Source organism: Schistocerca serialis, chromosome 4, assembly GCF_023864345.2.
Source record: "Schistocerca serialis cubense isolate TAMUIC-IGC-003099 chromosome 4, iqSchSeri2.2, whole genome shotgun sequence".
NCBI classification, from domain to species: Eukaryota; Metazoa; Arthropoda; class Insecta; order Orthoptera; family Acrididae; genus Schistocerca; species Schistocerca serialis.
In genome coordinates, this window is record NC_064641.1 from 400,477,393 (window position 1) to 400,494,284 (window position 16,892).

The 16,892-nt window shown below is 43.4% G+C and overlaps 1 protein-coding gene across 1 annotated transcript; it reads right to left on the minus strand.

Moving 5' to 3' along the window:
* Positions 1 to 2,025: 2,025 nt before the first annotated feature.
* LOC126474015 (uncharacterized) lies at positions 2,026 to 11,603 on the minus strand. Its single transcript, XM_050101415.1, has 3 exons — positions 11,362 to 11,603; positions 6,514 to 6,760; positions 2,026 to 2,737 (listed from the first exon to the last, which is right to left on the minus strand). The coding sequence occupies exons 1-3, from the start codon at positions 11,581 to 11,583 to the stop codon at positions 2,397 to 2,399; spliced, it is 810 nt and encodes a 269-aa protein (XP_049957372.1). The 5' UTR covers positions 11,584 to 11,603; the 3' UTR covers positions 2,026 to 2,396.
* Positions 11,604 to 16,892: the final 5,289 nt, after the last annotated feature.

Consider the following 16,892-nt stretch of genomic DNA (forward strand, 5'->3'; position numbering starts at 1 on the left):
CACGGGACCATCGCAATTCGACCGTCGATAAATGGAAACGTGTCGGCGCTTCGGGTGAACCATATTTTTGCTACACTAGGTCGATGGTCGCCTCTACAAACGCCGTCATCGAGGTGAACGGGGACTCGATACGTGCAGCGCGTCACAGACGCAGGCTGGTGGGAGCAGTATCATGCTATGGGCGGCTTTCTCCTGTGCTTCCATGGGACCTGTGGCAGTAACTGAAGACACGCTGACAGCTGCGAATCACCTGAATTCCTTCGTGCTTGTTATCTTGCCTGGCGGCTATGTCATCTTTGACCGATGTAACTGTCCACATCTCGGAGCCATAACCGTGCTACAGTGATTTCATTGGTATTATAACGAACTCACGTTGGTGTCTCAACGACCAAATTCGCCTGATGTCAACCCTATGGAACTCATCTCGGTCGATGTCTAGCGCGATCACTGTGCGCACAAATCAGCGACCCGTTATTTACGCGAATTACAAGACCTGTGCGTAGAGCTTTAATGCCACAAAACAAAGCCTACTAACAATCTGTCGGATCCCTAATATGCAGAATCAGTGATGTATTTCGTTCCAAGGGCGGACAAATAAGCTGTTAAGCAGGTGGTCATAATGTTTTGGTTCATCAGTGTAAGTTATTTGTTGATTTGCATTCGTCGTTAACATTTGATCCATTGTTTTGGCTGACACAGTAATAAGCCCGAGATTGGGAAGCAACTGTACATTATAACTGCCTCAGATGTTTCAGCTTCTTCTTAATTCTGTATTATGAATAATCTTAATGTGAAAGAAAGTACATCAGTAAATAGTTCTGATCAAGTGTAACTTAATATTCATTTTTATATTTCCCATATGTTTGTCACTATTATTATGTCTATTATCAATGTTATTGCTGCTGTTTTATTTAGACAAGTTATCGTTCAGTAATATAACTACTCTTTTTTATGTAAAGCAGTTCTGGATATCTGATGACGCCTTACATGGTCATACATTATAGACACATCAAATAGCGGAGAAAGTCGTAATTAATCATTGTCAAAATCAGTGCTGTTATTCAAACTTTCTTTATTGACGATTTATAAAGTTGCATGATTCATTCGTGTATCAGTGAGAATAGTCATTGCTATCCACTAAGTGTGATGATTGTGTCTTGAAAGGTGGATATAAGATGAACATCAACAAAAGCAAAACGAGGATAATGGAATGTAATCGAATTAAATGAGGTGATGTTGGGGAATTAGATTACGAAATGAGACGCTTAAAGTAGTAAATGAGTTTTGCTATTTGAGGAGCAAAATAACTCATGATGGTCGAAGTAGCGAGAATAGAAAATGTAGACTGGCTATGGCAAGGGAAGAAGAGAAATTTGTTAACATCGAGTGTAGATTTAAGTGACAGGAAGTCGTTTCTGAAAGTGTTTGTATGGAGTGTAGCCATGTATGGAAGTGAAAAGTGGACGATAAATAGTTTAGACAAGAAGAGAATAGAAGCTTTCGAAATGAGGTGCTACAGAAGAATGCACAAGATTGGATGGGTAGATCGCATAACTAATGAGTAGGTATTGAACAGAATTGGGGAGAAGAGAAATTTATGGCACAACTTGACTAGAAGAAGGGATCGGTTGGTAGGACATATTCTGAGGCATCAAGGGATCACCAATTTAGTATTGGAGGGCAGCGTGGAGGGTAAAAATCGCAGAGGGAGACCGAGAGATGAATACACTAAACAGATTCAGAAGGATGTAGGTTTCAGTAGCTACTGGGAGATGAAGAACCTTGCACAGGATAGAGTAGCATGGAGAGCTGCATCAAACCAGTCTCTGGACTGAAGACCACAACAATAACAGTGATAAAAATGGAAATAAAAGTTACTTTCTTTGTTCACTTACTTTATTTCAGCTGGTGCAAAAATTTAAGATATTCGACTACATTTTTGCATTTCTCCAAATGAAATAGTGTAAAAAAGGCTAAAAACAAGTTAATCATAAAATTTTTGGAAACTTTAATTATAACGGTAGCGCAACAGTATGTCAATGTACAGCGTATGAAATTCGTAACAGGTACTTCAGATGGGTAGTGAATGGAACTAAACTTAGATTGGTTTACAGCAACATTATTTGGTACTAGAATAGAGGTCAGTCTACAGGTTTCGACTAGGATTGCTACAGCTCGAAGAAAATTAAATAAAACACGCTCTGAGTGCTTTCAGGTCAAGGTTGCTCGTCAGCAAATATTAATTTTATTTTTTAAACGTGAGACATTGTGTCGCCGTTCTGACTTGGCTCGAACGGCGGCAAGCCTGAGTAGAAGACGACTTCCCTGGAGGCGGGCACATAATTCACAATAAATACTGCAATAAATTAAGAAGAGCGAGGAGGTGCTCGCGCGGCCTAATCCTCGGCGTAGCCCCGGTAGGCGAGGCGCTGCGCGTCGTCCTCGGCGGGGGAGGCGCGGCCCCACGCCACCTGGTGGCCGGCGCCGGAGGGCTCCCAGGGCGCATGCGCGGACACCGTGGCGGCCGCGGGCCACGCCGCCGCGTCTGACGCGAGCTTCTTGCACAGCTGGAAGACGGCCAGCGCCACCGAAATGATGAACGAGAAGAAGGACAGCTGCAGCGCGTTCCACGCCTTGAGACCGAGCGCGCCCACCAGCAGCGGCACCAGCGTGATCGCCTTCAGTAGCACGAACACCAGGACCGGCACGATGATCTTCTTCAGCTTGCTCTTGCGCGCTGTAACGCATGGCAGCCGATTTAGTGATGTCAGAGACAAGCATAAGGATACGTTATGCGTGTGGTACCACACAGCTTGTATTTGAAAACAAATTAAATGTCACACAGCCAAGAGCTGCTTGCAAAACAATCATCTACCGTCGGTTTCGATTTTCGTACCAACTTCAGGTACTATAGAGCTATTTACAACAGTTTACATGGCACTTTTATAAATCAGATTGGAATCCGTATGATCCCGTTGTGCACAGCGATCGCTGAACACAGACAATGGGGAGAATAACAACAATCGATCGCAAAATCCGTCTTTTTATTACAGGAACTCTAGATTTCGACTATTACACAGCCATATTAACATCTTACAACAGACGATATTAGTCCAAAATACCAGTAGTAGCCGCCCGGGTTGGCCAAGAGGCTCTAGGCGCTATAGTCTAGAACCGCGCGGCCGCTACGGTTGCAGGTTCGAATCCTGCCTCGGGCATGGATGTGTGTGATGTCCTTAGATTAGTTAGGTTTAAGTAGTTCTAAGTTCTAGGGGACTGATGACCTCAGATGTTAAGTGCCATAGTGCTCAGAGCCATTTATCAGTAGTAAACAATATTGGTTGCAACAGTTCGAAAAATGGTTCAAATGGCTCTGAGCACTATGGGACTCAACTGCTGAGGTCATTAGTCCCCTAGAACTTACAACTAGTTAAACCTAACTAGCAACAGTTCGTCTTGGACTCCTGAAGTAGCGTCAGTTAATACTGTTTACTACGTGAGACTTGGGACTAATGTCACCTGTTGTTGTATACACTGAAGATATGTAATAGATGAAATCTAGATCTGTTGTAATAAATCGACGGGTTTCGCGATCGATTGCTGCTCACTTCCAGTGTCTATGTTCTAAACGTTGCACCAAATAAAATAAAAGCAATTCTGCGTCAACACTTACTCAACGTGCTGAGTGTCGCCACCAGAATAAGCGGAATATGATTATAACAGCACACGGAAATTGGTTTGCTGTTGATAAAAGGTAGTTTTTACATTTTTGAAGCAACACTGAGAACTTTGCCTTAGAGGATGCTGTAAATAGTTTTGTGATACATGAAGTTGGTCCGACAATCGAAACCATTATTAAACAATTATTTATTAAGTTTTTCCATTATACGTGACCGTTCATTCAGTATAAATACAGAAAATAGCAAAAGGCCACTTTTTTAAAATAGCTGTTCATTCCATAAGCAGGTTTCTCAAGATGAGCCTTAATAGGTTTGAAAAGCAGTTTGTGATAAACAACTATTTCAAAAAAGTGACCGGTTACACTTTGCTGTATTAAAAAAAAATATTTCATTAGAAACTCTTGGTGCTTTGAAGCATGACTTTTTTTTAAAAAAAAAAAAAAACCTCATGGAGGGGCTTTCTTCATGAGTAATTTGCTAGAACAGCACTAACATTTACTGTTATAACATTTTAGCATCTTACTTCAAACTTCGAATTACTAAGCATTTAGTAAGAAATCAGTTTGTTTAAAGACATGGTCACTGACAATCCATAGTAACTGACCTTATGTTTTCAGAATGAATCTTCACTCTGCAGCGGAGAATGCGCTGACTTGGAACCTTCCTGGCAGACTAAAATTGTTTTTATCTGCCAGAAAGTTTGAAATCGCCACACACTACGTTACTGAGTGAACATTCTTTCTGGAAAATATTCTGTAGCAGTGGCTTAGCCCTGTCTCTGCAGTATCCTTTACTCCAGTAGGGCTAGTCCCGCAAGGTATGCAGGAGAACCCCCGTGAAATTTGGAAGTCAGGAAATGAGTTGTGCTTGATAACTCAGTCGGTGAGTACTTTCCCACGAAAGGCAAACGTTCTAGGTTAGAGTCCCGGTCCAGCACAAAGTTTTAATCTCTCAAGAAGCTTCAAAGAGCTTAAGCTTACGTTTATTACAGCTGGAAAGCATTATATCGTATGAGTTCGTGACTGTAAGCTACAATTTGGCCAAAGATTAGTTATCATGTACACGTATCTCCCACACCTCAGGACTGTCTGTATTTCAGGGAATTCAAAACCACAACTGGCTAATACAATTTAATTAAGACCTAAAACAAGTTGGCATTCATGGAGAAACATTCAAGACAGAATGAAATCTAGTACCTCAAATAATTTCTGAAGGTATTAGTGTTGTGTGTAGCCTTGAACAGAAGTGAAAAGTGTTCGTTGAACAGTTCAGGCAGAAAGTTGCTAGACGCTCTTTAAATTACAGAAGACTGTTGAAGATTCGATGGTTAAATGGTATTACTAAAAAGGTAGGACTGAATCGAAAAAGGGAATAGGCAAAATCAAGACACAATTTGAGTAAAGAAAGGAATCGGTTGAAAGAAGACCAACTGAGCCATCAAGAATTCATTGGTTTGGTAATTGAGGGACTTGTGGACTGTAGAAATTGTACAGAAAAACCTAAGGTTGACTTTAGCAACCGGGTAGAAATGATGTAGGTGGCAATAGTTATGTACAGATGAAGAGGCCAGCCTAGGGTTCACCAGCATGAAGAGCTGCATGAAACCAGTCTCCCACCTAAAGACAGCAAAACACCAGTAATTCACAATACGAATTTGCTGAAAAATGTACTTGGGTCATTTCAGGATGGACAGAAGAACTTAAAAAGAAACACAGTGTACTAAAGAAGGTATACTGCGAAAAAAATATTTTCAAACGTGTTTCTCATGTCGGCACAACAAAAACAAAAGACAGATATGAAAAATGCAATATGCACTTCATTTTCTTTCTCAGTCAAGAAATCATCTTCTCAGGTTCCTGTTTCTTTTCTCATTTCCTATTAAAGGCTTCCAGGGATTGAAGAGTGGACCGAGTACATAAAGTTCTGATAGGAGACCCATGTCTGGAAATATGCCAGTTGAATATAGAATTAGTTTCAAAACCGGATCACTTTCAAATCTCCCACTTCACGGTGGTCACGTAATGCATGTAAAGCTACACATGTATCTGGAAGGTTTGCGATCGCTTCATTCCTTAATACTCATATGCCACTTTCGTCGTACTACAACCACGCCTACGAGAGACTGGTACGTTCACATCTAGATGGGCTGACTGTGGTGCTTCACAGCCTCATACCAGGGTGTGTGGGCCGTGTGTATCAAAGCATACGTCGCCGATACACTGTGAAATGAACAGCAAGATCGGCACGTGGGACAACTGCAGCCTGACCACAAAGATCACAGCTCATTCCCTCTTTTGAGTGCGGTGAGTGGGTGAGAGAGAATGCCAGCGTATTTAGCCCTTTTAAACATACTTGCTTCTTTTAGTATTTGTAAGGGTGCTGATCATCGCGCCGTTGGTCGCCTGTGCACCCCAACAACAACAACATCTGTTGTGTGCACGCCATGAAACTTACTTTACACTAAATCGGTACTTCCAGACATATATTCCTTACCAAAACTTTCTCTAAGTTCACTCCACAACCCCTCTCATTTCTCGCGAAACTGCACCGCAACAAGTATAAAAAGCAGATTGGGTATTATGTCAGGATCATGAAAAACGGACCATCAGCTCGAATTGGGGAAGGGTGGAGGAGGACATCGTTATTTTCTATTCAGAGGAAACACGCAAACATTCGAGTCTACAGGCTTTTACCACGGACAGATTAATTCTGGACGACCTGCCGTATATGAGTACAGTGATGAATTTTTAGACGCGGTTTGTAATTCATCACAAGTTATCAGCGCTGTGCATTCTCCACTGACGGCCGAAAGGAGTGCAGCCTGGGTGCTCACCTTCCTCGACTGAGCGCCCCTCGAGGGCGCGGTTGTCGAATTGCAGGGTGGCCGACACCTCTCCGGCCGAGTCGAGCGCTCGCGGGGAGACGACGAGCGTGGTTTCTCCAGGCAACTGCACGCGCAGGTCGTGCCCAGTGACCAGCTCCATGGCGGCGTCCACCCAGCTGCTGGAGCCGCGGGCGGAACCTGCCTCCTGCGGCGCTGGCTCCGCGTCGTTCTTCACCACCGTCACGCCGTCCGACACCTGCAGCCACAGTATGCTCTCACGTCTGTCCCAATAAACACAGTCAAATACTTTCGGCTAAACGCGGATTTCAATGAACCCTGGATTCTGTTCCGGGAAGTTTACCTGATAATCCACACGATCAGTTTATCTTACTAAAACATTGAAACATTTTAAGCTAACACTTGGAGCTCCGACCTGCTAAACATCCATAAGAAAGCCAACAACGTAATAAAACTACTAAAATCGCTACCCAGCAGGACGTGGGGATTAAACACATCGACCCTCATCCATGCATAGCAAACCCTCGTCCACCTCTTCCTCCTCTTCCTTATCTGTGCCAAATTAACATGAGCGTCCGCTGCTCCGTTCATTGTTACCTCTAAATTTTGGAAGTACATACACTGAATCTCACATTCTGTATCCCTCTCCCTCTTCTATCCTGTACCAGCACGTAACGTTCCCTCACCTCCACAAACTCCCGTAGCACCTTCACCTCTCCTACATGTCACGTAAACTTAATAGTCAACTCCTCATAACATCCCAATCGTTGAGAACCCTGGTCTGCTGCTTCACCCCACTTTCCCTTCATATCCGAGTATTCTACATACTTTCCACATCCTGAAAACGACCCACAGTTACCAAGATCCTCCATCATATCACACTGATACTAAACATAATGTACCGGGTGATCAAAAAGACAGCATAAATTTGAAAACTGAATAAATCACGGAATAATGTATATAGAGAGGTACAAATTGACACACATGCTTGGAATGACATGGGATTTTATTAGAACCAAAAAAGTACAAAAGTTCAAAAAATGTCAGACAGATGGCGCTTCATCTCATTAGAATAGCAATAATTAGCATAGCGAAATATGACAAAGCAAAGATGATGTTCTTTACAGGAAATGCTCAATATGTCAACCATCATTCCTCAACAGTAGCTGTAGTCGAGGAATAATGTTGTGAACAGCTCTGTAAAGCATATCCGGAGTTATGGTGAGGCATTGGCGTCGGATGTTATCTTTCAGCATCCCTAGAGATGTCGGTCGATCACGGCACACTTCCGACTTCAGCCAATAATCGCACGGACTGAGGTCTGGGGACCTGGGAGGCCAAGCATGACGAAAGTGGCGGCTGAGCACACGATCATCACCAAACGACGCTCGCAAAAGATCTTTCACGCGTCTAGCAATATGGGGTGGTTCTAATAAAACCCCATGTAATTCCAAGCATGTGTGTCAATTTTTCCTCTCTATCTACTTTATTCCGTGGTTTATTAAGTTTTCAAATTTATCCTGACGTTTTGATCACCCGGTACATATACCACTCTCTTCGAGTCATAAAAATTGTCACCCAATTTTCCCTCTTAATATTTTTATATTAAAATTGTAAATTTTACTACTCACAGGGCGGAAAGTGGCAGGTTGGCTGCTGGGGGTGTGTATATAACTATGAAATAGAGAAATAACTCTAAGAGACCGTTCAAGTCGGACATGCAGTCTTTTTCTTGTGTTGTTGAACATGAGGAAAATAAAATATCTTCATGAGGGAGATTAAAAGTCAGAGTGAAATGGTACCAGTGGCAAGATTCATTGTAGTCACTGCAGTCCTCTGTCGAAAGAATTACAGGGCCTGTGTAACGGACGCACATTATACCAATTTAGACTAAATGAAAGAACAAAAGAATTAAGTATATTACTCATCTGGGGGGCCATGTAATACACGCAGTGATGAAATCTCCCTACTTTAAAAGCTAACATGACAGAAGCAAGGAGGTTATAAAGTAGCCTAACATAAAAAGGAAAGCAATCCTTGCCAAAAGATACCGACTGGTATCAAACGTAGCATTTAATATCCGAAACGAAGCCTCCATGGGAACGTTACACGGGAATGCAACAACCGAAGAAAAGAGACTCGAATGATTCACATACTGAGCCAGAGAAGGATGCTAAGTTTTAAGTGGATTCGTACTAAATGAGGTTCTTCGCAGATGCGCTAGGAGTTAAATTTGTGGGAGGAACTAGAATAAGGTACAGAATAACAGGAGGCGTGTCACGATATCAGGGAGTGACTTACACTGAACCACGGGCAGCCACAGAGGATTAAAATTGTAGGAGAAGAACGGATATTTGCATATATCCTATTAAAACCTGAGACTAGTGCTACTCTGATATGAAGTGATTTGGACAAAACACGAAAACGTGGTGGTCTACATGTAATCCGTCGGAAGATTGACGATCCGAAAACAAGAGAGGTTGTGAGAGAGGAGAGAGTGAGAGAGTGGTAGAAGGAAGATGGACAAACTCCCACATCTCACTGCTTACCACGTTTTAATGTCATAGTGAATAACTTCAGGGAAATACAACTACAGCCGTTCTGTTCTACTCTGTTGCGTTGGAAACGGTTTGAAATAGAATCACTCTCAGTGTTCCCGACTTCGCTTCAGTCTGAAATCTAATTAAGTAATTTCGCGGTCAGGCTCTGCCAACACCACGTGCAGATGACCGGCCGCTGTGTCATATTCGACCAACGATTTCATTTGATGTGGTATGGAGAGGCCTGTGGTCGCCACACATCTCGCACAGCCGTTATTAGCTTTTCGCCCGCAAGTCTGTAAACTACCCCTTCCACTCGAATGGCCTCACTAGGCTGTGTGAATTCATTCCAGTCCTTCCATCCAGTACAAATCTCCGGCAACACTTAGATTCACACGCGGTCCTTCCGAATATCTGACACACTACCTAATGAGTCGGACTATTCGAATTTATTGTTATAAAATGATGCATGCTACGCTTATGAGCATGGACTTTACGGCACACGTCTTCCGTCATGTATCATAATGTAAGATGTTCTAGCATTTCGACTACATTATACAACGCCACTCTGACGACAAGTTCTAACAGTAACCGATGCTTCGAAACATTTTATACCGGTATTCGGTGACAAACACGTAGATAACTTATACTGTGCTGGTTTCAACATTTAGCTTTCTTCTACCAACGCGTTTAACTTTCTGTAAACAGTTATTATAACTATGAGCTACATACGCTAGTCATTAAAACCTTCATTAAGACTCATTTTCCTCTGCATTTGCCATTTATACAGAGATAATTAAGTATGTTCCGTCATCTTTCCTAAGTTTGGTGTGCGTATGTCTCTAGTGGACGACTACGATATAACAAACGCCGAGTGGAGCCGTCGTTTCTATGTTGTTACAGAAGTCGAACAGTGACGTCACATAGCCTACTGATCTCAATTTGTGCAAAGGAGGTCACAGAACTTGATTTCGCTATCAGACCTGTTCATTAAGTGCCGAGTGGTTCAGAATGTATCTTAAGACATTTGTGCATTTATCTATGGTTGCGAACTAAACAACATCACTTCTTCTTTACTTGTACACCAAATACTAATAATATTTGTTTCCTTTCTCCTAAATTCGAACAGATTACCTCGATGTAGAAGTCTGCCGCATTATCCTGTGTTAGATACGGCGAGTTCAGAGGCGGATACATTTCGTACGTACCTCCATTTAAGAAACAATACTATGCTAAATATCTTCCGAATGGGAATACTTCAGGTTGGGTGGGATGCTTTCCCAGTTTATTTTATTTCTGTGCTAGTCACCCAATCTCCTTCGTAAGAAACTGCAGTACGCCGTTACACAGTGATATGTTTACAAGAAAGATGAATGACATACACCCTTCCCTCTAACACGGCAATTCAGGATGTAACCATTTTTTTATGTAAGAATTTCTGGAGGTTTCATAATTCTGTTCCTCCACAACGCTAACAGAAAACGTATGTGTCAGAAATGAAAAAATTAGAAAGTAGAAGTAAACAGAACAGAAGGTATAGAGTTTACTATGTTATCCCCATTCAGAAGGATTGGAATTCAGTAATGATCAAAGATGTTCCGGGAGTTGAGCCCAGTGGAAAAATCGAAATTGATGGGTTAGAATATGTGCGACGTACTCTAAGGATATTAAAGAAAGTTGATACCAATAGCTCATTTTATTTAATAATTTTATTTTGCTGCCACCATTAGAGGTGAGGGGTCCACATCTTTCGAGAAGCAGTCTACGACATACAATTGGATACAGACGTTTACACGACTTATCTAACTAATTTGGTACCAATGACGCACCGAAGCTGGTAGCTAAATTTGTTAAATAAAGTTACGGCTTGGTAAGTGTTTTCTTCAAGTCTTAGACCAACTACAGTCTCATTCCAACGACATAAGATGGAATTATAGATAGATCAAGGAAGTTTGAGGCTGTATGAATCTCGAAGAGGGGGACTCGATAGACCGTTAACTTATTAACGGTCCGCAGCTCGTGGTCTCGCGGTAGCGTTCTCGCTTCCCGAGCACGGGGTCCCGGGTTCGATTCCCGGCGGGGTCAGGGATTTTCTCTGCCTCGTGATGACTGGGTGTTGTGTGTTGTCCTTAGGTTAGTTAGGTTTAAGTAGTTCTAAGTTCTAGGGGACTGATGACCATAGCTGTTAAGTCCCATAGTGCTCAGAGCCATTTGAACCATTTTTTGAACTTATTAACGTAATTTCTTGTTACTCGTTGCAAATAGGCGGAACCAGTCCCCAGTACCTCCCACGACTGACCTTGAAAGATTCCTTCCTGAAGAGCTGCTCAATGACGGTGAGGACCTTGTACTTGACACAGGAGAGGGAGTCTTTCTTGGCGTCGCACTCCGTGCTGAGCATGGAGAGCGTGTCGTCCATGGCGGCGACGCCCTTGAAGTCCCTCCTGGGTGTCGCCGCGGCTGCTGCCACGAGGACGGACAGGATCACCAGCCAGGTCACCGAGCTCGCTGAGGCCGCCATGGTCGCTTGTGCTGCGTCGCCGAACTGCCGGACACTGTGCGGTGAGTTGGGTGCGCCGCGTCTTATACCGGAACCCCTTCCACTGCCGCGCGGGCCTACTTGTCGCGCGCAGCCAGAATTGGCAATGGCCGCCCCTTCAGTAAGAGTGAGGGGCGCCGCGAGAGGCGCAGCAATGCACGCCGTACCACAGGTGAAACTGCTGGCGCGCTTGCACGTCGGAATCCATCACCTTGCGCTACGAACGGGTGTTAATTGTTACCTAGAATGTGTTAGTGAATTTGATTGATTTCGCCGGCCAGAGTGGCCGAGTGGTTCTAGGCGCTACAGTCTGGAACCACGCGACCGCTACGGTCGCACGTTCGAATCCTGCCTCGGGCATGGATGTGTGTGATGACCTTAGGTTACTTAGGTTTAAGTAGTTCTAAGTTCTAGGGGACTGATGACTTCAGCTGTTAAGTTCCATAGTGCTCAGAGCCATTCGAACCAACCTGATTGATTTCATTCCGCTCGAGCCCCAGAAAAATTATCATCTCATTAACTGTGCTTGGATCTATGCAGCCACTGCATAAAACACGTCAGTTCAAAGACGGCTTTAATGCTACTATTCACGATAGTGTGTTCTGTGTGCGTACCTTTATCGGTGCATAACTATTGCAACATATACAGGGTGAGTCAGGAGGAAAGGTATGTGCTTTGAGAGGTGATAGTCCTGATGATTCTGAACAAAAAATCTTCAAATGAACATATGCTCTTCTATTAACAGTATCCGACATATACCGCCGCGACAGAATTCGTGGGATATCTCCTAATATCGCATCTAACTTCATATTTCCCAGAATAGTATAGCAAATTGATGTGGCATGACCTCAACAGATCGTTGGAAGTCCTCTGCATAAATGCTGAGCCACGCTGCCTCTATAGCCGTCCGTAATTGCGAAAGTATTGCCGGTGCAGAATTTGTCCAAGAACTGACCTCTCAGTTATGTCCCATAAACATGTGATGGGGTTCATGTCGGACGATTTGGGTGGCCAGATTATTCGGCCGAACTGTCCTGAACGCTCTTCAAGCCGATCGCGAACAATTGTGAGCCGGTGATATGCCGCACTGTCATTCATAAAAATTCTATCCTTATTTGGGAACATGAACTCCATGAATGGCTACAAGTGGCACCCAAGTAGCTGAACATAACCAGGACCCATTCCATTAGTTTTAAACACATCCCACTCCACAACAGAGCCGCCACCAACTTGCCCAGTGCCTTGTTGACAACTAGGGTCCAGGGCTTCGGTCGGTCTGCACCACACTCCAATCCTACCATTTGCACTTACCAACTGAAATCCAACTCATCTTACCAGGCCACTGTTTTCTAGCTGTCTGTGGTCAAACCGATGTGGTCACTAGCCAGAAGGTGATGTCGTACTGTTTGCAAAGTCACTCAAGTCTGTCGTCTGTTGCCATAGCCCATTAACGCCAAATTTCGTCATACGTCCCACATTGATTTATGCGGTTATTTCTGTGGTGTCGCCGCCAGACACCACACTTGCTACGTGGTAGCCTTTAAATCGACCGCGTTCCGTTAGTATACGTCGGACCCGCGTGTCGCCACTATCAGTGATTGCAGACCCAGCGCCGCCATACGGCAGGTCTAGAGAGACTTCCTAGCACTCGCCCCAGTTGTACAGCCGACTTTGCTAGCGATGGTTCACTGACAAAATACGCTCTCATTTGCCGAGACGATAGTTAGCATAGCCTTAAGCTACGTCATTTGCTACGACCTAGCAAGGCGCCATTACCAGTTACTATTGCTGCTGTAAAACATGTACCGTCAACAGCGATGTTCACCATTTATGGTTTAAAGTTAAGTATTCCACAGCTACGTCCCTTTTCTACAGTCTAATTTCCTTGTCCTCTTCCAGACCTCACGACAGCCTGCGTGAGCTAAAGCGCGTGCCTTTCGGCTTCCTCTCATACCGGGTTGGCTCTGTTGCCAACCCACAACAATTTCATTCTTCCAACACTGATTTCTGCGGTTATTTGATTCGTTGTTGCTTGCCTGTTAGCACTGACAACTTTATACCAAAGCCACTTCTCTCGGTCGTTAAGTGGAGGCCGTCGGCCATTGGGCTGTCCATGGCGATAGTGTGTGTCCCGGAATGTTGAACTCCCTCACGATTTCTGAAATGGAAGCGCCCAGCTCCAACTACAAATATGCGTTCAAACACTGTTAACTCCAGTAGCGCCACCATAATCACGTCGGAAACCTTTTACCACGAATCGCCTGCGTACAAAATTCAATTCAGCCAGTGCATTCCCCTTTTATAACTTGTGTAAGCGGTACTATTGCCATCTTTGTATGTGCATATCGCTATCCCTTGACTTTTATCACCTCTGTGAACGGCTGTCTGAAAATCACGGTTGTCTTTCTTTACCAGCAGTCACATGCGAATACAACCAAACTGAAATGAAGCAACGTAGTGTGATCTTCACTGACCATTTAAATGTGCACTTCATTTGCACATGGTGGTACAACGAGTCCAGCAGGTGTACACTTTGTTTACCTCGCGTCTGATTACTACAATGGCTGGACCATCGTTATTGTTGTACCAACATTCTACAGCTTTGTTACGTGGAAAGTCAAAACAGTATGGGTCTGTGTAGTGAAAATGCCACAAGTCGTCACATATGGAGAGTATGGTGACATGATCTTTGTCTATGGGCTTTGCAGTGGGAGTTATAGGGCTGGTCTTAGGGAATACGAAAGACAATTTCCAAATCGAAGAGTTCCAAACAGAAAGATGATTAGCAAGCTGTTTGACAGATTGAGTGACCGTGGTACGGTTCCCTGCGTGCATATTGTATCTGAATGTGATGTCCAACAAGGTGTTAGTGAAGTTGAGAACATTTTTGAAATGGTAAAACGCAGGTGGACTACCAGCTCTAGAAGAGCTTGGTGTTCCACAAACACGAATGATGTGCAAAGTACGTGAGCAGGTCTGTATTCGTATCATCGGCAGAATGTGCGATACCTGCATGTAGGAGTTGATGCCAAATGAAATGAATGTTGTCAACAGATCGTTGCCAATCAACGTTGTATTCTCTTCACTGATAATTCAACATCTACCAGCAACGACATCAATAACATGGGCAAGTCACATGGGCTGATTAAAATTTGTACGTTGCCCTAGAATAAAATTTCAGACGATGATTCTCAGTGAACGTGCTATTCAGTATTATTGATGGCCAACTCATCGGTCCAGTTGTTTTAGACAACTGTGTTAATCGAGTACGGTATCTTGATTTTCTTCAAAATGTGTTTACTTGGAGGATAATCCGTTGGCAGCACGACGTTTTGTGTGCTATGGAGTTCTTGCATATTCCATATGGTCAGTGACACAGTACCTCACTGAAAAGTAACCCGGGCGTTGTATTGGTTGCCTTGGAATCATCTCTTGACCTCCAAGATCACTTGATCCTAGTCCATTACATTACCGTTTGTAGGATTGGTTTAAGAGCGAAGTCTACAAGCACAGAGTGGACACAGCGAGGTACAGCTCGTTCGTATTTTACATGCGTGTGCTCGACTAAAGGACCTGACGAATAACCTCAGATCATCAACACAGCAGCTGTATACAAGAGCTGCAAAATCCATTACAGTTGATGGTGGACGTTTCCAACATCCTTTTAGGGGAAATGTACACACTTAAAATATTAGATCATGTTTAATTTACTAACAACTGCATTCATCCGGTTTCCCATTGTTTGCATTAGTTTTTTCGTGAACTGTTAAGAACTGGGCATATTTTGATATGACTGTTTTGCTCAGAAAACTAATAGTATCACCCCTCAAAGCATATACTGTTCCCCCTGACTCACCAAGTATGCCGCGGATCTGTGATTATGTTACAAACTTTCAGAAATGATAGAGAAGGAGAAATGTATCAAGTTGAGGTAAGGGACCAGCGTCCGGAGACGAGCGAGTCAAAATTTACAATCAAAAGTCGTTCTGTTACCTATGACAGTGGGCCTCTTCTACAGCAAGCCCTTGGCTTTCTATATTTTGGACGAAAGCAGGACGGACTGTGAACAAGTTCTCATAGCTCTTAGGGTATACATTTAAGAGCCCATGTTTATTTGACAATTTTTTCTTGTTTTATTCCATACTACCTCCTCCTAAAGCATGCAGAGCAAAGAGCTTACAGTAGAAGGGCTCCAACGTCCGCGATGTCAGAATGATTTTCTCTTATAACTTTCGACCAGTAGGGTCCATTACTTCAAACTGATACATTTACCCTTCTCCATCACTCCTGAAAGTTTGTAACCACATAACGGAATCATCCTGTACGAAGGAAAAACGGACTCCGCCGACCAAATATGGACGTTGTACAGGGTTATCTCTTGAGTACTTGGATTTGAAAGTAAGTGCGGTGAGATGAAAGAGTACAGTTGATAATTGAGGGAGACGAAATTTTAATTGAGGTGAGTGACTGGAAGTCGATAGTACATAAAGCAAAAGGTGAAAAAAATAGTAGGACAACACGGACAAGGGGAAAGGACCAAAGAGGCAGCTGGCTGGTACAATTTAACACAAGGTTTGAGTTAGTAATTGCTATAAGAAGGATACTAGTAGGTTTCAGATAGATTATATAATGGTAAGACAGAGATTTAGGAACCAGGTTTTAAATTGTAAGACATTTCCAGTGTCAGATGTGGACTCTGAGTACAATCCATTGGTTATGAACTCTAGATTAAACTGAAGAAGCAGAAAAAAAAGAGTTCAAATGGCTCTGAGCACTATGCGAACTTCTGAGGTCATCAGTCGCCTAGAACTTAGAACTTAGAACTAATTAAACCTAACTAACCTAAGAACATCACACACATCCATGCCCAAGGTAGGATTCGAACCTGCGACCGTAGCGGTCGCTCGGCTCCAGACTGTAGCGCCTAGAGCCGCACGGCCATCCTAGCCGGTAAACTGCAAAAAGGTGGGAATTTAAGAAGATGGGACCTGGATAAACTGAAAGAACCAGAGGTTGTGCAGAGTTTCAGGGAGAGCGTAAGGCAACAATTGACAGGAATGGGGGGAAAGAAATACAGTTGAAGAAGAATGGGTAGCTTTGAGGGATGAAATAGTGAAGGCAGCAGAGGATCAAGTAGGTAAAAAGACGACGTCTAGTAGAAATCCTTGGGTAACTGAAGAGATACTGAATTTAATTGATGAAAGGAGAAAATACAAAAATGCAGTAAATGAAGCAGGCAAAAAGGAATACAAACGTCTCAAAAATGAGATCGACAGGAAGTGCAAAATAGC